This window comes from Mixophyes fleayi, chromosome 3 (genome assembly GCF_038048845.1).
Source record: "Mixophyes fleayi isolate aMixFle1 chromosome 3, aMixFle1.hap1, whole genome shotgun sequence".
Taxonomy (NCBI): Eukaryota; Metazoa; Chordata; class Amphibia; order Anura; family Limnodynastidae; genus Mixophyes; species Mixophyes fleayi.
The window spans coordinates 127663671-127689034 of record NC_134404.1 but is presented as its reverse complement, the minus strand read 5'-3'; the positions used below and the strand labels follow the sequence as shown (position 1 = coordinate 127689034).

General features: G+C 40.8%; 1 protein-coding gene across 1 annotated transcript; it reads left to right on the top strand.

Annotated features, from left to right (window-relative positions):
- Nucleotides 1–4601: 4601 nt before the first annotated feature.
- LOC142143997 (receptor-transporting protein 3-like) lies at nucleotides 4602–9167 on the top strand. The gene is made up of 2 exons (XM_075202326.1): nucleotides 4602–4820; nucleotides 7857–9167. The coding sequence occupies exons 1-2, from the start codon at nucleotides 4681–4683 to the stop codon at nucleotides 8539–8541; spliced, it is 825 nt and encodes a 274-aa protein (XP_075058427.1). The 5' UTR covers nucleotides 4602–4680; the 3' UTR covers nucleotides 8542–9167.
- The last annotated feature ends 16197 nt before the right edge of the window (nucleotides 9168–25364 follow it).

The following is a 25364-nucleotide window of genomic DNA, read 5'->3' as shown; positions in this document are numbered from 1 at the left end:
CGTCGGTTTTTCAGGTAAGTCTGTTTATATTGAAATCGGTCTTTGCTAAATTCGGATTTTATATGTAGGTGTCCTCGGTGTTGGAATTGAGGTAATCGTTAAAACAATTACCACCGCCGCCATTGCAGTCAGAAAAAGCTGAGTTTTCTAAGACAGTCACCAGTAAGATCTTGGTTAATTTAAAATCCTACTATGGAGAAATGTATGTTCCTGTACAACATGACAAATGTATTTGTCAAACTAATCATGGGCCACACAAATCACTGAACAGCATGTTTGGCATCTGCAACATGCGAAAAGGTTTCATGAAGAAAAGTACACACATGCACTATCTATACCCTCAGAGTCAGTATAATATCACCAAATTGCATAGTGATTGCAACTCAAGTCCAAGGTTGCTATTATCAAAAAAGATTTTTTTAGGAGATCAGTAATTGACATACATGTCAATAAATAAGGGTCATTTTAAAAAATGCAGTGCAAGGTCTGTTCTGCAATGTCAGGTGCCTATTTCTGTACCCCTTTACAAGGGAAATACATATTTTTGCATGCCAAGGTGATGACATCTGTGGAGGGGGTGTTAGTGCAATAATGCTGTGATAGGTGAAAACTGGCGCACCTGTGTGTTCCTGACTGAGGGCAGACTAGGTAAATTGATGCGCTTTGCTTTGATGCTACACGTAAATATGAGATTTATTGCCATGCAAGATATTTAAAGGAGCTTCATGGGGTGGCCGAGTGCACATTTAAGTTGGCATTCCCAGTTTACCAAGTAGCTACAGAGCAATTTCTTTAGACAAAACAAACTTCTTTTTCAAGCGCTCAGGAACTGCCTAAGATGTTGAGCCATCCCATAAACTGGACACCATTTGCACTTATCAGAATTAAAAAAAAATTAAGGTTCAAATTAATTAAAGGGGTAGTACCAAAGTGATACTTGGCAGATCTTTGATGATTTGTGATGTTCTTACTTTTTCTACTATACGTTTTGTTATCTGTACCCTCATTCCAACAGATTTGTATGCAGATCCTTTAAATGCAGTTACTACCAAAAATGGGTGTTTTCTTATGGGTTCACTTGGTGGACTAATAAACACATTTAATTATAATGGCATGCACTGCACTTTTGTATATTTTGCAGCTATTAAATTACCCTAAATGTATTAAAAAAGATCTCCATATTTAGTACATTTATTTTACCAAAATTATCTATACACTAAATTTAATTTTATTGAGTGATATATTTGCCATGCTCATTCATCAAGCTAATTCAGTCTTTTACACACAGTTATCTTTATCAGAGTAAATATAAAGTATATAATTGCTGAATTAATCATGTGCACTGTAGTCAAGACACGCACATACAATGAAGGATATTTGTGAAGCAGTGCAAAAGTATATTTGGACCCAACATGTGCTTTAATTTGAACAACTACAGCTGGATTTCCAGTAAAGTCCTCAGGTTTGCAAAGCAATATTGCAGTGTTTGTAGAGGAGCAGAGGTTTGCAGATTCAGCGCTGTTGGGTGGAGAGAGTGCATTCTAAGCATAGTACAGAGTAGGTGTACTGGTTAACCTAGTTTTGCCGACTAAAACAAGAATTATACATCATTGTGTAGAGCAGGGTTTCCCAAACCCAGTCCTCAGGGCTCCCTAACAATGCAGGTTTTCCGGATCACATGTGACATAATTAGGACCACCTGTGGATCTGTTACAATGTGTCAGTCAGTAATGAATCCACCTGTTCTCCAGCAAGGATATATGGAAAACCTGCACTGTTAGGGAGCCCTGAGGACTGGGTTTGGGAAACCCTGGTGTAGAGCAAGATTATTGAGATGAGATAAAGGGGTATATATCGTGCATTTCTAGGGGTGTCTCTTGCTGTGCGAGGAAGCTCATGGCCATTTGCACTGGACAAAAGAACATGACCACCTTTTTTTCACCTCCATGATCCACTTCTGGGTAAGAGCATTTCCAGGTGCATTTTGAGCACAGTAATAAAAAACTTCAGAAACAAAACTAGCACGTGAAATAAAGACAGCTCCTTTATCTCCTCACTCTCTTTATTAAGTCCTAAATAAGACCAAACCGAGCAATATTTGAGGAGAAAAACTGGACGGTTGAGTTAAGGTAAGGGCTGGTACTGATGTGGTAGGAGGCTGGACTTCTATTTTACATGCACACTTACACTTCTGCAAAGTCTCCCTATAGTGCTGTTTCCACTACTCAACAAAGTATGTAGAGGTATCGTCCTCGCTTAGAGTGGACTATATATATATATATATATATATATATATATATATACAAGTTAACCCGTGCATGATACTTATGCATTCTAGTCAAATCAAGATACTTAAGGTCTTAAAAAGGTTCTTGTCATGCATTTGGGCCTAGCCCAGGCCTCCTCAGGGGAAGAGCGTTACTTCCCGAAGCAAGCGCCCTTTTTAATGTGTGTTCATGAGGTAAAATTACCTCACGAAAATGAGTTTGACCCCTCAACTCGTAAATTTAGCCTTTACTACCCCTCCCACGGGGGGAAGGGGGGATGATGGAAGTTAACTGACTTGACTATTCTATTTTTTTTGGCAAATAATGTCAGTATACCAAATTTCAGGTCAATTGGATGAGCCCTTTCTGAGAAAATAGTTTTTTCCACACACACACACACACACACACACACACACACACACACACACACACACACACACACACACACACACATTAACGTACGCCTCTACACATGTGTGTTCATGAGGTAAAATTACCTCACGAAAATGAGTTTGAGCCCTACCAAATATCAGCCCTTTTTGAATTTTTTGCCCCACACACACTAAGAATTTAGTAGGTCAGTGTATAACTCTGCCCAGCAGGTGGCGCTGCAACTTGTTTTTTTTTTCCACAGACAGACAGACGCCACTAAGCATTTATATATTAGATATACAGACATATACACACACACACAATATATATATGACCAGCTTCAAATGGGCCTTAAAAACCCACCTCTTCCTTATAGCCTTCCAGTCCCCCACTTAACTGCCCTCCCTCCTGTCTCCCACCTACCTCTCTCCTCTCCCCCCTCTCCGTCCTTGCCTCCGCTCTCCCCCTTTCCTCCTCCTACCCTTGTGTCTCTGTCCGTCCTACCCTCCCCTTAGATTGTACGCTCCTTCGAGCAGGGCCTCCTCTCCTCCTGTTCTCCACCACCTTAACTCTGCTCTCCGGCTCCTTATCTCTTCCGTGAGGCCCTTCTACCCCTCTCTCTACCCCCGGGGCCTCTCACCTTTCATCTAGCTGTACTTTGAGCTTCCGAGTTACTGTGCTTTTTGTTAACTGTTCCGTGCTGTCTCACCCTGTAACGCGTTTCTGTCTGTCCGTGTACGGCGCTACGGATACCTAGTGGCGCCCTATAAATAAATACTAATAATAATAATAATATATATATATATATATATATATATATATATATATATATATATATAATAGTATTAATTTCCACAATGTCAGAAGCAGCATAGGGGTTGGCTCAGTATCATTGATCAATGTAGTATTGTCACACGTCCTACCCATTCTGGTGCACATCTAAGGGCCTCTTAGTGCCTTTTATGGGGTCACCGTGGAGGTGGGGATCCCCCTTTTGTTTACTTCCTCAGGGGTTATGACTATTTCTCTGCCTTGTGGAATCCACGGTGGCCCTTCCCCTGCTTGGCACCTTAGACCTGACAGCTACCTCACCGGTCCAAGTGCTGCTCACACTCCTCTCTTTAGCAAGATTTGGCTATCTGCCATGCACCTACTCCCAGGAATACTGGGAGAGCTCGGGAACTCCTCTCCTCTAGTCCTGGGTCACCAGAAAGATGCCCTGCCTTAGATGTGGGAAATCGAGTCTCTAAAGACTTGGGTCCCCACATGATGTCCCTATCCCTAGCAATTTTGCGACACTAAGCCACACTTACCAGGTGATGTGGCTGTCCACGCCACTTTCTCCCTAACTTTACTGAGGCCACCAGTATCCTGCTGGTGATTGTGCCTTCTATCACTGGGAGGTGTGTGTAGCAATTTTTGGCAGTGTGTGCATTTCCAGCTGGACTTGGCCCTACTCCTACAATAATCTACTGGCAGAACAAGAAGAGAAAGACAGGTCTTGTGGTAGTCAGGAGAGTGAGGCCCTATGACTGTACTCGTAAAACTGCCCCTGGTCCTAAAGTGGTAGTTAGATGCACTTTGTAATGATTTTTTTACTGTTACCACTATGAGCATATCCATGTTGATAGTGATAGGCGCAGATTGAATTTACAGGATACTTCAAAAAACTGAAATGTGCGCATGCTCCCTTGTATCAAGGTACATTGTTGCAGAATGAAATGTTGTGTGTGGATTTTGCTTCATAAATGACGTTTAATGTTCTTATTTCTCATCATTGCATTGAAAAACTACACAATCACAAAACGACATCAAACACTAAATGTACATTATATATTTGCAATTAAAATCCATTACTTAGCAAGATTCTGCTATGTGTGTATGATTATAACATACATTCCTGTTTTTCCATCCAGGTAGCAATGAACTTGTTAACTGAGATCAGCTGCACATTTAGTTTCGTTTCTCTGGAAGTGTCAGTGTTATATCTACGCAGATACCAGCTCTCATTTCACAAGGCTGCTGTTTATCTGCACTGAAAATGGATGCGGGACTGTGGGCTGATGAATTTGACAGTGAAATAGAAGAAAGTCAAGTCCTTGATAATTGGAAACTGCATGTTGATGAGGATCTCCAAATACAAATGGGCTGGCTACGATATACACAGCGTAGTTATGGCAAGTAAGTATAATACAAGTAAAGTAATCTGTGTACAATATGATACCTTACATAGATAACAAAGGAAGGTAATACTAGTACAGTATAATCTATTTGTCTGACTAACCATTTTTATTCTATGAACATATATTCTGATTTTACTTTTTCATTGATATTTATATTGGCACAACTCTCTAGTACCAATGACAATACATGCGAAAGAAACAATGTGATTTAGCCTGCATAAGAAATATGCCCCCAACCATTTTAATTTTGGAAGAGAAAAAAACACGTAGAAACCCTTCTGTACAGTTAATTAGACAATTCTTAATTGAACATTAAAAACAATAATATTGTTCAACCATTAATGAAAACATTTTAAATATTTTAATTATTTAAATTCAAAGCATTTATGGGGGCAATTTTTTTTTTTAAATATCCTTGGAGGTGCAGTATACTTTCAATGCAACTGTGAAAAATCAAGAGAATTTGATGTGCGCTTTCCTAAATGATCAGCTGTATTTGGTACATAGCTATCTGAGCAGTCTACAATCATTGCCTAATTTAACATCCTCCTCAGTACCTTTAGTTAGCTCTATAATAACTTTTAGGCAGTACATTCATCTTTATATTCATGATCATCATCCATCTATATAGCACCACTAATTCTGCAGTGCTGTACAGAGAACTCATTCACATCAGTCCCTGCCTCATTGGAGCTTACAGTTTAAATTCCCAAACATACATACACAGAGACAGAAAGAGACAGACTAGGGTCAATTTAATAGCAGCCAAATAACCTACTAGTATGTTTTAGGAGTGTCAGGGGAGAACATATAAACTCCATCATTAGCACGATTTGATATCTAAGGGCCTGATGTATATGTGGTCGCAACTTACATAAAAAACGCAGACATAAACTGTGGCTGAAAAAAATATGTAAAAAATAAATAATAATTTAAAAAGCAAAAGAGCGTGTCCCCCAAGAGAGAACAACAAGCACTAGTGCTCATATCCTAGGCTGATAGTGGCTAAATCATGGGCAAACAGCATTATAACACTATGGCAGGGAAACACGCAGTGTGTGGTCCCCTTCCCTAGGAAGAGGCAGCACTAGGGCTACTTCCACACACCCTCCTCACCCCCGCAGTGGGTGTGGAGTAATGCAAAGGTTAAAAATATGATTAAAGTGTTTATTTTTCTTTGCTGGAGAAATACAGGTCCCAGCAAGCCCTGCCATGCCTACAGTGTAATTGAATATTGACGATTTTAGAACTACAAGGGACAGCATACCCATGACTGTCAGACTAGGCTGCCACTTGTAGAACTACAAGCGCCAGCATGCCCTGACATCCAGGTCTCGCTGAAACCAGTAGGTCATCTGTAAAAAACAGTGGAAAATAAACAGAGACAATTGAAACAGTCCTTTAGTACAAATAAAACACACCCACACACCTTTGTTCTCCGCTTTATTTCTCACCTAGATCCAGAGGGGTCTACTTCTTGCTTGCAGGCTTGCAATTCAATTTGCAAAAAAACAAAACAGATGATTGTCCGTAGAGGAGCTCTGACACACATGACAGGCTTAGATCCCCTGGCCATCTCTCTACACATAAGGAGTTGTAAGTGTAAGATGTGCCTGAGTCTACAAAGGAACTTGTGGTTATGTATTTTTTGTGCACATGGACTGTACCAAAATGCCTACTTTACACACAGAAAATGCTTACTTCTAACTCTATATCAGTCCCTAAATGTACAATTTATCAGCCAATACATTGACATATCAATTGGGGAATTTTTTTTAACCATACAATGACTGATGCAAATACACATTTTTTTACTCATGATTAGCACCTTTATCTACAAAGATGTAAAAATACTTAGGCAATGCATTGCCATCTCAATGTATTTTTTTCTACACACTATCTGGAGCAAAACACTTTTTTTTTTCTGTGCTTGCCGTCAGCACCAATAACTATATAGGTGTAGATAGAAAGGCACTAGCATTACTAAATCTCAGTTGCTCCTGTGCTGATACACAGAAACTTATGGGGAACCCTGTATCTTGTCACAACGGAGCAATTATGCAGTGAAATTACTGCGTCCCCTTAACTGCGATGTTTCAGCAGAGAAGGGATTGAACTGTATTAATCCATCTGGAAATACTCTAATGCTAAAAGTTCCCGTCTGACACACGCATACTCTCAGTCTTCCTGCTGCCTGCTGTTCCACTCTATAAAAAATGATTGATAGGAAGTTGTGGAAGTAAAACTGGGCCGTGCAAATCACGAATCACTGATTTGCTGATAGAATTTAAAAACACAAATTTTACTGACATTTGCAGTTTTTAAGATAAAATTTGGCTGAATTGCTGTGCACAGAAATGATGGGATTTTATCCACCTCTATATTTATGTTATTTTATTGTGCCATGATTAATCTACCTGTATCTGTCCAGCTGTTGTGGACCTTAAAGTTGCACAACAGCTAAAGAAACAAAGATGGCCAAATCATCATTATTATCTCCAATGACATATTGGATGGAGGAATCCCTGGAGTTAGTTTTCAAAGCCACCACTGATGTTTATGGTTACAAACTTCTACCTGTCATAAGAGGAAGGCAGATAGGGCCCCCTGCACTAGGCTTGAGGTTGTTACTGCCTCCCATCTCCAAAAACTGAATGAGAACAAAGTTGTAGAAAAAAAAAATTAAGTTATCCATTGAGAAATGGGAAAATGGTGAATCCTGGTCCTCTGGTAGTGAGTAAATTGATAATTATTTTTATTTTTAAATGTCTAGATATACCTTTCATCAAGCAAGTTAGAACACGCAACAAGACACTGTAATGTGCTTACCTGCTTGTTGTCTTCATACACAGGCCAGATGTATTGATCTATCAGCTCACAGCGTTAAGTGTTACTTCAATGTATTAGAATCAATCAGGAGCCCATTTAGTTCTTCAGTGTATTAGACTTGTTTAATAATTCTTCTATTTTGCTTATTTTGTCCTTGAGCATTCTATTAATTTGTTTACAGTTCATTAACATATGTTTTGTTCAGGTTTCGATGTTCACGTTGTAGACGTTCATGGAAATCTGCAGAAATACATGTTTTATTTCTCATGAATCTGAACAAAGTCCTGAGACAAGGAACAGTAAGGATGAGGATCTTCAAGCAGGAATGTAAGAAGTGCATCTTTCCAGTGATGGAGAAGGCAGAGATCAGTCATGAGAACATAAAAAGAATTATCATAAACTTGGCTAATCGAATCCAGCAAGTATTCTATGGACAGAGGGAGAGAAGCCAAAACCTAAAGCCTGAGGTTTATGGTAGTGACATGGAAGGGCCTCATGACAAGGAACACTGTGAGGGCTGCAAGTTGCAAATCTGTGGATGGCAGATAGTAACGCCAAAAGGGCAAGCAGACAAAGGAAAGGATACTCAGAGTAAGCCAAAAGGGCAGGCAGACAAAGGAAAGGAAACTCAGAGTAAGCCAAAAGGGCAGGCAGACAAAGGAAAGGATACTCAGAGTAAGCCAAAAGGGCAGGCAGACAAAAAGGAAACTCAGAGTACTCCTCATCAGTCATGGGCAAGGGGCCTACAACATGAGCCATGTGTGATTAAATCATCTACAAAAGAACACCGACCACGACATGAAAGTGATACATCTGCAGATGATTTTGTAGGCTTTATTATTGGAGTAATTGGAATTGGAGTATTAGCTCTATGGTTATTAAATAGATAAGATTTAATCACTATGGACCAAACATTATATTAGATATGTCCTTAGATTACTGTTTTAAATCCAAATTCACAAACCCAGCAATCGACTTTTCTGAAATAGATGTTCAGTTGGATTGGTTAAAGAATGAATTACTTAAAGTTAAATCTTACACCCAGGATCATTCTCCTTTTGACCGCCTAGGAGTGCCCCGTTTATTACACATTCTTTCCTTTCCTTTTTTGCTTTCGCTACATATCTTATTATGTGTTGGGTGCACCCCCTAGGACTTATTTTTATGTCCTAGGTTATATATATTTTTGACCATATTTATGAAGAGGCAGGTCTTTACCTATTTAAATAATCTATATCTGGTGCAGTGATTTCCTCCCTTACACCCAGGATCAGTCATCATCATGTAGAGCAAGTTCAAATCTTATTGACAATAAATACAGGGTATCAATTTCAACGTATTGTACCTCTGCACTCCTGCTAGATTGCGTATATAGGAGGTGCTGGGAAAACGGGATTCTGGCTGGAAGAATTCTTTGCTGTATTTAGCTATGACCAGTTTTGTTATTTTGACTGCAAGATAAAACTGTTCATGTTTTGGGAATAAAGTTTTAAAGGTATTGTCCACCATCTTTCAATGTATTGTCTTGAATGTGTCCTCTTGTAACTTTTTAAATCAGGTATGGTTTGTTGATCTTCATATAGTGCAAACACACAAAACAAACATAAATCAGCAAGATACAGTAAAGGGGAGGGGTGCTACTATCAACTAAACAAAAAATGGGATATGTACTGTACATTCCACATATAATTTAAGCAGTACCAATGTCACTTCTCTCTCATGTTTCACTAAAGCCATAAATAAGGCTAGACTGAGCAGAATTATATGTGTAAAGTTTGAACAGTTTTATTTAATGAAAGGTGTAATGCAAAAGTGGTATGAGATTGGGCTTTTGATGTGACATTTACTCTTTTGTACCGTGAGTCTCTGAAGATTGTTCTGCCTCTGCGCACACCTAGAAGCACTTCTCGCTTATGTAGTTGCCTCCTGAAACCTGCTACTGCACCGTAAAATTGTGCTAGGCAGATGATCTAGGTGCTTTAGTCTAAAACAAAGACATTTTGCAGTACATATACAGTGTGCTTTCATTACCATTTATTTATATAGCACCATCAATTCCACAGCACTATACAGAGAATATTTGTCATTCACATCAGTCCCTGCCCCACAGGAGCATATAGAGAAAATCCCTGTTACACACAGATTGGTGTTAATTTCGTTGGAAGCCAATTAACCTCCCAGTATGTTTTTTGGAGTGTTGGAAGGATACCGGAGCACCCGGAGGAAACCCACGCAAACACGGGGAGAACACACAAGCTGCACAGAGATAAATCCATGGTTGGGAATTGAACTCATGACCCCAGTGTTCTGAGAGCAGAAGTGCTAACCATTAAGCCACCATGCTGCCCCTTTTAGCAATGAGTATGTATGCTCTAGTCTATTGTCCCTTTATCACTGTAATATATTATTTATTTAAAACAAAATATGTATGAAAGGCAATCATTTTCAGTAGAACGACCAGTAATAATGATGGTCATGCTGACTGAGAGCAGTGTTATTATGGATACAGCCTACTGTAGTGATGATGATAATAATATTTTTGTAGAGTGAGGTTAAATCTAGCACTCAGTTTATATTGTTATTGTTCAGGGACATTTGCTACCTAATACGTCAGAAAGCCATGTTTGTATCAGGCAGCAAGCACAATTTCTCTTCTACGCAATAATCACTTTTCTTCCCAGAGCTGTAGTTGAAACAAATTCTGCATCTCAAACACAATCCACGTAACTAGAAACCATTTAATATGTTTTTGACTGCAGTATATCTATGTGGCAGTATTCAAACTGTGGAGGAAGACAAGTCGTTTGCAAATTGGGTAAGTTGAATATGGACAAATTACAAAAGAAAATGTAATAATTAAGGCAGTAGGCATGGATTAGCTATTTATTAGTAAATCTATTGTTTCTTAACAGCTGTATCCCTGATGAAGTGGTCTAGTAACCCTAGCAAGCCATGCATGGATAATCATGTGTGTTCTATGTGGATACATACATCCTATTATGCATTATTTTCTAATGTTCATTAGAAAGTGAACAGGGGATGAAGGAAAGACACCTGATAGTGACAGCCCTGGCCCGGGGCAGCAATAGGTAAATACTCCACAAGAGACTGGCGTGGAAACTGCTCATTGCCAGGGTGCTGCAGGTGGCTTCAATAATGTTCCGGTTTCTAAGGACATTGATTGTACAGAAATGCAATTATTTTTACAAATTACAAGAACAGTAAAGAACAATGTGGCCCATTCATGAATGATTTAACTATCCAGATAGAAATCAGGACAATAAAAAATGTTTTGGCAAAAGAAGTACATTTTATCTGTATTAAAACACACCTAGGGGTATATTTACTAAACTGTGGGTTTCAAAAAGTGGAGATGTTGCCTATAGCAACCAATCAGATTCTAGCTGTCATTTTGGAGAAAGCAATAGATAAATGATAACTAGAATCTGATTGGTTGCTATAGGCAACACCTCCACTTTTTCAAACCCGCAGTTTAGTAAATCTAGCCCCTAGATTTCCACAAGTTGTAGAAGTTAAAGTGGGTGCCGCTGGACTTAGTACTGTCTAGTAGCATAGATCATTTACAGCTAAGGGGGCATTTAAAGATTAGTGATCCTAACTTGGTAACAATTGACTTGAGTTTCAAATAGTTTGGCAAGAAAGCAACAAAACCCTATGCTTTTTTATCAATGCACAGTTTGAACAGCTCAGAGAAGCTCTAAAGTTTACAGACTGGGTTACCCAAACTCTTAAATAAAAGTACAACTTGGGAAACTTTTAAAAATAACTAAATACTGTTGTTAAGTGCATATTGTATGTCAACAACATTTATAATAATTAAAGTCAGCTTATGTGGTTAAATAAGATAGTATTGGTGGTAATAAGGAAATCAAAAACAGCACTTACATTATGGAAACTAGAAGGGACTGAAAAGTATATCTAGAAATAGAAAAGGAATGTAGCAAAATAGGTAAAACAGGTTATCAAAGACTGAAGCTAAAACCTGAAAGCAAAAAAATAGCTAGTCCAACCACAAAATGTTTTTCAAATACATTAATAGCAAGAGCAACAACATTTGTAATTTAAGGACTCTAAATTCAAAGTAGGCATTCCTCATCATTGTTTATTTATAAGGCACAACAGATTTTGCGGCACTGTACAGCTAAGATACAACAATACAAGGCAAATACATACAGTAATAATATGTAAATGCAATAATATCAGCATACAGCAAATACAATAGACAACACATAGCACACTACAGCATACCATATACAGTGTACAATATAAACAGGGACATACAGACAAGATGGACTGGCAGGAGACAAAGGGTATAGAGGAACCTGCTCCTGAGAGCTTACAGACATACAGACAAGATGGACTGGCAGGAGACAAAGGGTATAGAGGAACCTGCTCCTGAGAGCTTACATTCTAAATAATTCTAGAATACACAATTAGAAGATAAATAAATAATTTAAATATGATTTTTTTTAATCTGTATTCACAAAGAAGAAAAATGTTCCACGAAATGGGTTGTGTAGCAATAGCCTATAGCCATGCTTGTGTACTCTCCCGGAATGTCCGGGAGGCTCCAGAATTTCGGGGCAACCTCCCGGACACTTGTGGATTCTGGACTTAATGACGCAATCGCACCATTAAGCCCCACCCCTGCTATTCAATGCCGTTTTTCTCTAGTAGGTCAGGTTTTAAAAGTTGGCAATTATAACATCATTAAAGGTTACTAATACAGTAGAAGGTTTAGTTATGTCTAAACAAGACAAAGGGGCATATTCAATTAAGATGGCAGATCGCGGTTATGTGCGGGTACATTCTTCCCTTTACGGCAACATTGCGGATTTCCCTTCTTACCCCATAGGGTCTTAAGGGAAATCCGCGATGTTGCGGTACCGTATTGGCACTTTATGTGCGCAGTCGCGATCTGCAGCCTTAATTGAATATGCCCCAAAGAGATCTATTTTCCACCTTAATCTTAGTGTTGTTGGGAGGCCTGTTGTATTTTTTATAAACTCTTGATAAACTGCAATTGCATTTCTTCTGATACTACTCTAACACCATTTATAAGCCTGTGAAAATGCAAATGTATTGATGCTGATACATATTTTATTACAAACGATTAGGCAAAGAACATGTAAAATTATGAAATGCACCTTTCCTTTAATGTATTTGCAGTATATTCATGTTTAAGTGTTATTTCCATTAGTTATTTGTATGTAGTTCTATTTTCCTGGTCACGGGTGGATTCCCTGATGGCACAGTGGCATAGTTTCCATTGATACTAACGGCCTTTGCAATTATGACCAGCAAATACATCACAGAAGGTGAGTTTAACATTTGTGTTGTCATAGTCATAACATCTGCTTTTGCTCCTACTTTTATACAAGAACATTCTGAGTTTGAGTCATTTGCCACACCTTGTTTCTTACAGTGTGTCTGAGTTATGCATTATATTGGAGTTTTACCCCTGGAGCAGTTATATAAAAATATTTCATATGAAGTTTACACTTTTGCACAGTGTGGGCCTGACTCATGTTCAAGTCACAACAGAATGCATACAAACAAACTTAATTTATAAAATAAATGTTAACAGTTTTATCATTAATAAAAATAGGGATTTAAAAAAATTGGTTTTTCTCTCTTTGTGTTTGTTGTACACCAGATTGTTAGCAAAGCTTATTTAGCCATTTATTTAACACGATTATTTTCTCTAAGCCACCCCACCTCTGCTTTCTTAACTCTCTATTAATTAAATGTATCAAGGTGGCCTGTGTTGAATTTACATTTGTGTTTATTGTGTCTGGATGAGTCAGGGGTTTACTGCCCTGCAATACCTGCAGAGAGCCACTGAGAAAAATGTGGGTGCAGACACTGCATCATCACCGGTGAGTGACTATTCAGTCATATACAGGCCCGGCGTTCCCATTAGGCAAGGTTAGGCAATTGCCTAGGGCGCCGGGCTCTGCAGAAAATCCACAGGGAGGAGAGGAGGGAAGGGGCTATGAATCTTACCTGCATGAAGCTGCTCCTCTCTGCTCTGTCTCCTCCCCTTCGCTCACTGACAGTGACAGGCCGTGATGATGACATCATCACGGCCCGACAGTGTCTGTGAGGGGAGGGGAGAAGACAGAGCAGAGAGGAGCAGCTTCATGCAGGTAAGATAAAGAAAGACATGGGGAGGGGAGCTGAGAGGAGGGAAGCACAGCGCCAATTTTGACAGGGTACCCACGGCGGGGGGCGCCGATTTTTAAAGGGGGGGGGGGCGCCGATTTTCACACTGTGCCTAGGGCGCCAAGGACCCTAGCACCGGCGCTGGTCATATATATTACAAACCTCTGGAGCTGGCTTGTTCAGCGGTTACAATTGCAATAACATACCTCTCAACATTGTAAATTTCCAAATTGGGACCATGGTTGAAAGGGGAGTGGGCATGTCTCATGCCTGGGGTCTAACCATTTCCATTTTGTTTCATGCATAATATAATGAATACCTTATAACCATTATCCATTTGGTTTGGTGCTACATTTAACCAGTAAATTGTGGAAGATGTTGTCGATATTGCTTAGTGGACTAAAATTAGCTGTTTTCACTTTAGAATAAGAATAAGCCTGTCATTGGCAGATAGATAGCAGTTTGTGTTTGTATACATAGAGGTGATGTTTTACTCATTTGTAATACCGGAAGTGCATTGTTCCATGCTGGTGTATAATTTTGTCGTATAATGTTACTTGACACAAAGAATTTTTTGGCAGATCTATTTGATGTTATGCGTACTAAGGAGACATTAAACCAGATGTTTTGAACAGGAATTGCAACTTCTGTCCCAAAGACACTACATAGCAACGACACTTCCTTCCAATGAGCAGGAGGCCTGGTTTTTATAGTGAAAAAATATCCCTGAGTTTACAGATCCCCTGGGCCAGTCTCTGCAGTTGTATTCATGGATGAGTCAGTTATCGGCTCATGCAAGTGCAGTGGAACCGAAAGCCCAAGGGGTAAATTTATCAAGCTGTGGGTTTGAAAAAGTGGAGATGTTGCCTATAGCAACCAATCAGATTCTAGTTATCACTTATTTAGTATATTCTACAAAATGACAGGTAGAATCTGATTGGTTGCTATAGACAACATCTCCACTTTTTTCAAACCCGCAGCTTGATAAATTTATCCCCAGAACTGTAATAAAAATAAAGTTTAAAAACATATTTTAATTATTTAAAAAATAAATAAATATTTGACAAAACAAATGCATTAAAAATAATGCTTTATTCTAAGAAGATGCTTTTGTTTTTTTAATGTCATTCTAGTATCCTTACCCCGGGAAGGATAACAACGTTAATGCCACCTATGACACCTGTGGCCAAAGTCTTGGCTTTCAGTAACACTGCGCATACATAAACTGTGAAACGGATACCCTGAGACTGGCTCAGTGAAGAGGTAAGTATCTCTTGCCATTCTGGGTCAGTAACACCAAGGCCTTAGCGGCCATTTCATGTCCTCAATAGGACTTGAATATTGCACCAGTTCAGGACTTGTCATCTTCAGACCTCATCTTATACTATTAATGGTACCCATTATGTGCCTCCATGTTGCACTTCATTGGAGATGCTAATTTCTAGGTACTCTACAAGCAATATAATATAAAGATTTGCACAAACACAAGTGTTGCTTGCTGTAAAAACACTCCTGATATCCCCTCATTCACATGATTGATGTTAGTAATACATAGTGCTAAACAAAGACAAATATAAAAGGTGATGTATTAAAGTGGTAAGAGGCTAGACTTTTGATGTGAATATTACACTTTTGCATAGTGCACCTATTAAAAGGTTTCTGCCCCCCTGCACACCTAGACACACTTTAAGGTTGTGAAAATGTATCTACCAATAGTGAAAGATAAATAAGCACCTTGATGTGCACTTGGTAAACTATACAGGTGCACTGGAAAAACAAGTTGTTTTGTGGTACATTGAGTACACTTAGTAAATGAGGACCTGTATGTGTTTTTTTCAGAGATGAGCGGTTTGGATTTGGCAAAACCCTACAGATCCAGATTTGGGGTTTCTGAGTAGAACCAAAACACAACTTGATTCTTTGCGCCAAAATTGGATCTGAAATCGAGGCAAAGCGTCATTTCCAGGAAACTATTGATGTAAAACTCGTGAGAGTTACATTTACAAAGGAGTTCCCTGCAGATGCTCTGTAACCTCTCTTCACCGCAGACGCACCCTGTCAGCCTGCCGTAGCTGTGGAAAAGACACTTTCAGAGCATGTAAGTTAAATCACACTATATACTTTTAATATGTCACACATGCATTACACCTCTTTATTTCTGAACCTAGATGCATTGCTATACCTGTGTGTAACCCTGTCTGCAGCCTTTATCAGCAGACTGTCAGCTGAATAGCTGGTTCCTCTCTTAGAGACCTGTGGAAAACCACCCCTTTTGTCACATATCCCTTTCCCTAGCGTCAGAAAGTAGAATGGCATGGACTTTGCAAGGAGCGCATCTCTGGGATAAAGAGCCTCTGCGATCGTTTTGTCACCTGACTTGTTAGAGCTCGAGATAAGTAAAGGTTCTATTGCCTTTTTAAATGTCCTCACAATAACACCTACCAATGCACTAATGGGTCCCTTATTTTCACGCCACCTGAGAACCCTGTTCTGAAACAGCCAGTCCTCTCTCTCAGTGGCGGGCTGGCCCGGGGGGCAGGGGGGCAGCGCCCCCCCCAGGCCGCTGGGTTAGACGCCTATTAGGGCCGGGGTGTAGGCTGGCCGGCCGCCCCCCGGATACAAAAAACAGTTTCTCCCCCCGCGGCCGCATCCGATGTCATCAGATGCGGCCGCGTCAGCGCACAGGCGGCCGCATCACATGACAGGGGATGCGGCCGCGTCATCAATGACGCGGCTGCATCCCCTGTAATATGATGCGGCCGCCTGTGTGCCCCCCGGCCATCCCTTTCCTAGCCCGTGCCTGCTCTCTCTCCACTCATAGCCCCTTATTTTTGTAAAAGGATGCTTATGACCCCATTCTAACGGTGGCTGTACTGCCACAGTGAAATTTTCTGGCACCCAAGTCAAGCCCTACAAAACTCTTTTACAGCTATATAGACGCCAGGCCAGTAAAACCTGAATAGAACTTGTTCCCTCATTTTACCTTCCCCTAAGTGTATGCCACCCACCTGAGTGTGTGCAGCTTCTAGCGCTAAGGGTATATGGACTTGTAGAACCACCAATTGTTCTACCTTCCTCCCCTTCATAACAGCAACTCGAAACAATACATTATTTTTTACCACATATGATGGCATACAGACTGCCAAGTTGACAGGTCTCAAATATCTCCAACATTACTAGGCAACTTAAAGAAATGCTGTAAAGTCACATAATTTATCTGGTCATGTGCACAGTCTGGCAGATTCAACAATTCTGGATAATCAGACCAGTCTATGCCCTCACTGATTTTGACTGTCTAGGCTTCTGTGAAAGTCTTGACGTATCATCCAGGAAAGCATTCCAGTTTGGCTGTTCCCAAAGATCGAGGTCCAGATCTTGTGGGTTTTTTGGCAGATCTTTTAAGACAGGGCTTCCAGACTGGAGCATCAGTTGCCAACATGTCCGGCTGGATTTTCTCACCGAGGACCTCTTTAAATGGTGGTAAGTCTCACCCCAGAGCAATCGAATATGGCATTAGGCACTATGACAGCCACTACCTTCACAGTATGGCCTTTCAGACTAGTGGCCAAAAGAGTCCTTTTTAATCTCCTGGTTACCCCATGTGGCAACACACTTTAACTCTGGGCAACAGTGAGACCTAAGCTCCACCCAGGAAAGAACTGTAAACCAGTGAAAGGTCACTACCAGGGGTATATTTACTAAACTGCAGTTTTGATAAAGTGGAGATGTTGCCTATAGCAACCAATCAGATTCTAGATATCATTTATTTAGTACATTCTGCAAAATGACAGCTAGAATCTGATTGGTTGCAACTAGGGATGTGCACCGGCGACTTTTGAGGTCTCGTGTTTTGTGTTTTGGATCCGGATTTTCGTTATTTTTGGGGTTCGGATTTGTCTCGCAAAACACTTGACGAAAGGTCTCGGTTCGGATTTAAGGTTTTGGATTCGGATTTTTTTTGAAAAAAACATAAAAAGTTTAAAAATCAAGTTTTTGGGCTTATTTTCACTCCTAGGCTATTATTAACCTCAATAACATTCAATAACAAGCATTTCCACTAATTTACAGTGTATTCTGAACACCTCACAATATAGTTATTAGTCCAAAACGTTGCAACAAGGTATCTTTCTGGACTGCGTAGAGGAGTGGGTCACCACAATATATATTAAAAACCCTGAACTTTTATGATTCGCACCAATAAATGTACCTGGACTGCGTAGAGGAGTGGGTCACCACAATATATATTAAAAACCCTGAACTTTTATGAATCGCACCAATAAATGTACCTGGACTGCATAGAGGAGTGGGTCACCACAATATATATTAAAAACCCTGAACTTTTATGATTCGCACCAATAAATGTACCTGGACTGCCTAGAGGAGTGGGTCACCACAATATATATTAAAAACCCTGAACTTTTATGAATCGCACCAATAAATGTACCTGGACTGCGTAGAGGAGTGGGTCACTACAATATATATAATAAGAAAACCATCAACTTGTTTGATTCGCACCAATAAATGTACCTGGACTGCGTAGAGGAGTGGGTCACCACAATATATTAAAAACCCTGAACTTTTATGAATCGCACCAATAAATGTACCTGGACTGCGTAGAGGAGTGGGTCACCACAATATATTAAAAACCCTGAACTTTTATGAATCGCACCAATAAATGTACCTGGACTGCGTAGAGGAGTGGGTCACCATAATATATATAATAAGAAAACCATCAACTTGTTTGATTCGCACCAATAAATGTACCTGGACTGCGTAGAGGAGTGGGTCACCACAATATATTAAAAACCCTGAACTTTTATGAATCGCACCAATAAATGTACCTGGACTGCCTAGAGGAGTGGGCACTGGGCACCACAATAAAATATATAAAAAACCTTCAACAGGTCTGCATTACACTACACATACGGCTGCTCCTCCATCCTCTCCATCATATACATGTTGGAGTTTTAGCGTGTGACAACCTCTTGTTTTTGATAATGTCAGTGCAAACATGGTACAGACAATTCGTCATTGAGATCCCATCAAGTATGTTAAAGACAGACAGGGTCGAAGTGTTATTGGTTGACTTTGTAAACCAAAAAACTGTCCCTGTTGCACATAGTCGTGCAATGAAGACTGACTTTTTCATTTAAAGGCACCATCTTTCAAGTGTAGTGTTTGTAAGTCTAAGTCATATTATACTTTTGGTAAAATTGGTTTATTTTGTTCCTCTTTATGGTAACTACTAATAGAATTAAAGTATTAAATAGAAGCGGCAGTTCCTCTTTATGGTAATTAGTAATAGAATTAAAGTATTAAATAGAATTAAAGTATGAAATAGAATTAAAGTATTAAATAGAATTAAAGTATGAAATTGAATTAAAGTATTAAATAGAATTAAAGTATTAAATAGAGTGGTATAGAGTTGTAGTGTGGTATAGATAGAGTGGTCCCCACAATATAATAATAAAACCCTCAACTGGTCTGAATTCCACCAAACAAGTATCTGGACTGCGTAGTGTGGTGGCCCCGGTACACAATTTGGTACCGAGGCCACAATATAATTAAAAAATTGGGCATCAACTGTCACCGTTGTTTAATATCTGATACACCTAAATATGGACTGCACAGTGGAGTGGCCCCGGTAGTAAATTTGGTGTCGGGGCCACAATACCTCCTCCAACTTCCAAGTGTAGTGTTTATAAAGACAGACAGCGTCGAAGTGTTATTAGTTGACTTTCTTAACCCTAAAATTGTCCCTGTTGCAAATATTCGTGCAATGGACAGTTACTTTTTTATTGAAAGACTCAAGCTTTCAAGTGTAGTGTTTATAAAATATAAACAACAATACAGTAGTTTTAGAGCACGTCAATACCTCTTGTTTTAAATTATGACACGGCATTTTACTTTTGGTTTAATTTCTTGAATTTTTTTAAATTTGGTTTTACTTTTTGAACATGGCAAACGACTGTTGATTGGTCATATAATGCAAAAAAAAAAGTTCCAAGATGGAATTGTCCTTGGGCCCTCACACCCACCCTTATGTTGTTGAAATAGGACATGCACACTTTAACAAACCAATCATTTCAGCGACAGGGCCTACCAAACAACTTTGGCTGAAATGATTGGTTTGTTTGGGCCCCCACACCAAAAAAGCTATTCATCTCTCCCTGTACAGACTAAACAGGCTCTACTGAGGCAAGATGTCGTCCTCATCCTCAACCTCTGATTCCTCTCCCCCTACAGTGTGTACTTCCTCCTCATCACACATTATCAATTCGTCCCCGCTGGACTCCACAACCACAGGTCCCTCTGTAGTATCTGGAGGGCAGTGCTGTACTTCATTGAGAAATTGATGATTCATTTTTATAAACATCATTTTTTCAACGTTGTGAGGAAGCAACCTCCTTCGCCGCTCACTGACCAGGTTCCCCGCTGCACTAAAAACTCTTTCCGAGTACACACTGGAGGGGGGACAACTCAGGTAAAATAGAGCCAGTTTGTACAGGGGCTTCCAAACTGCCTTTTTTTCCTGCCAGTAACAATATGGACTGTCTGACATGTCTACTTGGATGGTGTCAGCAAAGTAATCATCCACAATTTTTTCTATTGTGACAGCATCCAATGCAGCGAGAGTAGACATGTCTGCAATGGTTGGCAGGTCCTTCAGTCCGGACCAGATGTTATCAGCATCCCCGCCAGTGCCTCTTTTGGGAAAACTGAGCTTTTTCCTCGCAGCCATAGATGTGGAAGAAAATGAGGGTGGAGCTGTTGGCATGTCACGGTCCTCTTCAGAGGACAATCTCCTGACCAGCAGGTCTTTGCACCGCTGTAGACTTGTGTCCGCCGGAAACAGAGACACAACATACGCTTTAAACCGAGGATCGAGCACGGTGGCCAGAATGTATTCCTCTGACTTTAAAAGAGTGACCACCCTCGGATCGTGGCAAAGCGTACGAAGGGCTACATCCACAAGAGCTACATGCTTGGTGTAATCGCAATGGCTTACCAGCTCCTCCCTCACTTTCTCCAGCTGCTTCTGCAACAGCCTGATCAGGGGAATGACCTGACTCAAGCTGGCAGTGTCGGAACTGACTTCTCGTGTGGCAAGTTCAAATGGCTGCAGAACCTTGCACAACACGGAAATCAGTCTCCACTGCGCTTGACTGAGGCGCATCCCCACTCCTTTGCCTATGTCGTAGGTGGCTGTGTAGGCCTGAATGGCCTTTTTGCTGCTCCTCCATCCTCTGCAGCATATAGAGGGTGGAGTTCCAGCGCGTCACAACCTCTTGTTTGAGGTGATGGCAGGGCAGGTTCATGCTTTTTTGATGTGCCTCTAGTCTGCGGTAGGCACTGGCTGAATGCCGAAAGTGTCCAGCAATTTTGCGCGCCACCGCAAGCATCTCCTGCACACCCCTGTCACTCTTGAGTTAATGCTGCACCACCAAATTAATGGTGTGGGCAAAACATGGGACGTGCTGGAAATTGCCCATATTTAATGCCCGCACAATGTTACTGGCATTGTCTGACACCACAAATCCCCATGAGAGTCTAAGTGGGGTAAGCCACTGGGAGATAATTTCCCTCATTTTCTCTAATATGTTGTCAGCGTTGTGCCTCTTATTAAAGCCTGTAATACACAATGTTGCCTGCCTTTGCATGAGCAGCCATTTTGTAGATGCTGCTACTGATGCAGCTGTTGCTGTTGCTGCGGAAGAGGATGCATCTACCCAGTGGGCTGTCACAGTCATATAGTCCTTCGTTTGCCCAGAACCACTTGTCCACATGTCCGTGGTTAAGTGGACAGTGGGTACAACCGCATTTTTAAGAGCACTGAGGACACTTGATCGTACTTCTCTGTACATTTTTGGTATCGCCTGCCTAGTGAAGTGGAATCTCGACGGGATTTGGTACCGGGGACACAATACCTCCATCAACCCTCTAAATCCCACTCCACTGATGGCGGACACCGGGCGCACGTCTAACACCAACATTGCAGTTACAGCCGCAGTTATACGCTTTGCAATAGGGTGACTACTATCGTATTTTGTGGTCATGGCGAACGACTGTTGGACGGTCAATTGTTTTGTGAAAGACTTAGCGGTCTTACGACTTCCCCTCTGGGAAGATGACCGACTAACAGCAGCAACAGCAGCAGTGGCAGTATTAGGCGTACCGCTGCAGGATTCCTCGGATGAATCCCGTATTGAGGAGGACTCAGTCTGGCTGCTGACTTGGGCTGCAGGACTGAATCTGATGGAGATTGTGGAGGAAGTTGACGAGGAGGGTGTTGCTGGTGTGTATCCAACTGGACCACCGGATTTAGGTGTCCCTGTACCGATGAGGGTCCTAGCCCCAGTTCCTGAACTAACCACTGAACTATGAAGGTTATTCAGGTGATGTATAAGGGAGGATGTTCCTAGGTGGGCAAGATCCTTACCCCTGCTTATTTGAGCTTTACATAAGCTACATATGGCCATACATTGGTTGTCTGGATTTGGATAAAAATAACTCCAGACCGAAGAGGTGCATTTTTTGGTCTTCTGACCAGGCATGACGATGGGCTTTTTCATCCCATGGACATCAGCTGTTTCCCCCCCTGGTGCCTCATTTACAATAACCACATCACCATCCTCATCATCAAGTTCCTCCACAGCGCCAGCTACATCATCAATAGCCTCCTCCCGAGCCACCTCTTCCCGTACAGTGATGGGAAGGTCAGGCTTGACAACCACCAACATCCTTGGACTCGCCTTGTGGATTTGTGATAATTTCTCTTTAGAAGGCAGAGTTGTTTGCTGTTTTGTTGCTGACAGCATAACTCTCTTCAATTTTTTGTAGGGGGGGGAGGAGGAGGAGGGCTAAGATCCGTGGGTGAAGCTGAACCACTAGTCATGAACACGGGCCAGGGCCTAAGCCGTTCCTTGCCACTCCGTGTCGTAAATGGCATATTGGCAACTTTACGTTTCTCCTCAGATGATTTTAAGTTTCTCTTTTTGCTACTTTTTCTTAACTTGGGCTTTTTGGATTTTACATGCCCGGTACTACGAGATTGGGCATCGGGCTTGGAAGACGACGTTGATGGCATTTCATCGTCTATGTCATGACTAGTGGCAGCAGCTTCAGCATTAGGAGGAAGTGGGTCTTGATCTTTCCCTACTTTATCCTCCAAATTTTTGGTCTCCATTATATGTAGCACAAGATACTGCAGAATGTGTGAACTTGGTAATATTGCAGTACCAATGGACTTATACTGCTGGATTGGTTTTGCAAATTTGGTTATAATTATTATATTTTATTTTTTTTTAAAATTTTTTATTTTTTTTTACTTTTTTTTTATTTTTAAAAAACTTGGGAATAGTGGGGAAATAACTATGCCCTTAGAAGCACAGAGCACAGGACACAGCACCACTGGACTGAACAGGACACGGCACAGGACCCAGCAGCACTACGGAACTCAGCAGGACAGAGCACAGGACACAGCACCACTGGACTGATACTGCAGAATGTGTGAACTTTGTAATATTGCAGTACCAATGGACTTATACTGCTGGATTGGTTTTGCAAATTTGGTTATAATTATTATATATATTTTTTTTTTTTTTAATTTTTTATTTTTTTTTACTTTTTTTTTATTTTTTAAAAACTTGGGAATAATGGGGAAATAACTATGCCCTTAGAAGCACAGAGCACAGGACACAGCACCACTGGACTGAACAGGACACGGCACAGGACCCAGCAGCACTACGGAACTCAGCAGGACAGAGCACAGGACACAGCACCACTGGACTGATACTGCAGAATGTGTAAACTTTGTAATATTGCAGTACCACTGGACTTTTACTGCTGAATGTGTGAACTTGGTAATATTGCAGTACCAATGGGCTTATACTGCAGGATTGGTTGTGCAAATTTTGTGGTAATTAAAAAAAATTAAAGTAGTTTTTGGTATTTTTTTAAAAAACTTTTTTTTATTTTTTTAAACACAGGGGAATATTGGGGAAATAACTATGCCCTTAGAAGCACAGAGCACAGGACACAGCGCCACTGGACTGAACAGGACACAGCACAGGACCCAGCAGCACCACTGACCTCAGAAGGACAGAGCACAGCACACAGCACCACTGGACTGATACTGCAGAACACAGCACAGCACAGCACAGCACAGCACAGCACAGAACTAAACAGCACAGCACGAGATCTACCAGGACAGAGGACCGCCTTACACACCCTCCCTCTACCCTGATCAATGCCCGAGTGAAGATGGCGGCGACTAGCGGGGAATTTATAGGATCCGAGTATCGCGAGATCCGACAACGGGATTATGAGTCAGAGCCTCAGTTTCAGATTTCAATTTGGCGCCAATACCCGGATCTGTCTCGGATCCGACTCGGATCCGCAACGTTCGGGTGGGCTCGGATTTCATAAATCCGAGTGCGCTCATCCCTAGTTGCAACAGGCAATATCTTCACCTTTGAAATCCACAGTTTAATAAATATATCCCCCACGACTGCCTGGACAATCTTGTTGTTCTCTCGCACAGTCACTTTGATTATAAGTGAACCACTGGTTGTGAAACTCCCAGGACAGCAACTTATAATGAGAGTTCTAGTTTCAGCAAGTGAACAGTTTATTGGTTTCCGTGATCTAGTACACTTGGTTTTGAAATGTCTGAGCTCTTCACACTTGAAACACCTCCGATCAGACACCTTTACAGCCCTCGATTAGTAGCAGTGTTCCCTTTTAGGCCCTTGACTTCGGGTTTACACACTTGGACGCTCTCATCCTTGGTGTTCACCAAACCCTTCTGAGAGAATGTCAAGGCCACAGCTTGGTCACATTCTTCAGCATATCTAGAAAAAAGCATATTTTCCTCATGCAGCAATTGTTCAAGCTTTTCATGCATTACAGACAGATGCTTCTCTAACTAGCACATGATAAGTTCCTTTACAGACTCGATGAGTCTGTAAAGGAACTTGATGTGTGCACTTATTGCTGAACCATGACAAGCTTTTGTTTTAAAACAGCAACTTCTTAATCTTTCTCTGCTGCTATGTACTTATGAGCCTCCACTGCTTTCCCCCGTTCTTTATACAATTCTTGCAACACATTCAACTCCTTTATCAAAGATTCAAACCCACAATTTCCTGATCTCTCTGCTATTTCTTTGAGAGCCTCCACTGTTTTTCCTTTTTCTTCATATAAGTCTTGCAACACATGCAACTCATTTCTCATGGACTCAGAAACAGCTTCTTGGGCTTTTATTTTTTCATTACATTGTTGCTTTAAATTCCACAGTTCTTTTACAAGACAGCCGTTTTCTCTCTAAACATTTTCTCCAAGCAATTATACTCTTCCCTGGTCACATAAACTGACTCAGACAACATCAGTTTGTGCAGACAGAATTAGATTTTCTAAATTCATCCCCTCTTTGCAAAGTTCCGTGCTGGTTTTCCATAATTTCCTGATGGGACTGAATTTCAGACACACCTGTGTGTAAATTTTCTTTTTTACATATTTTATTCTT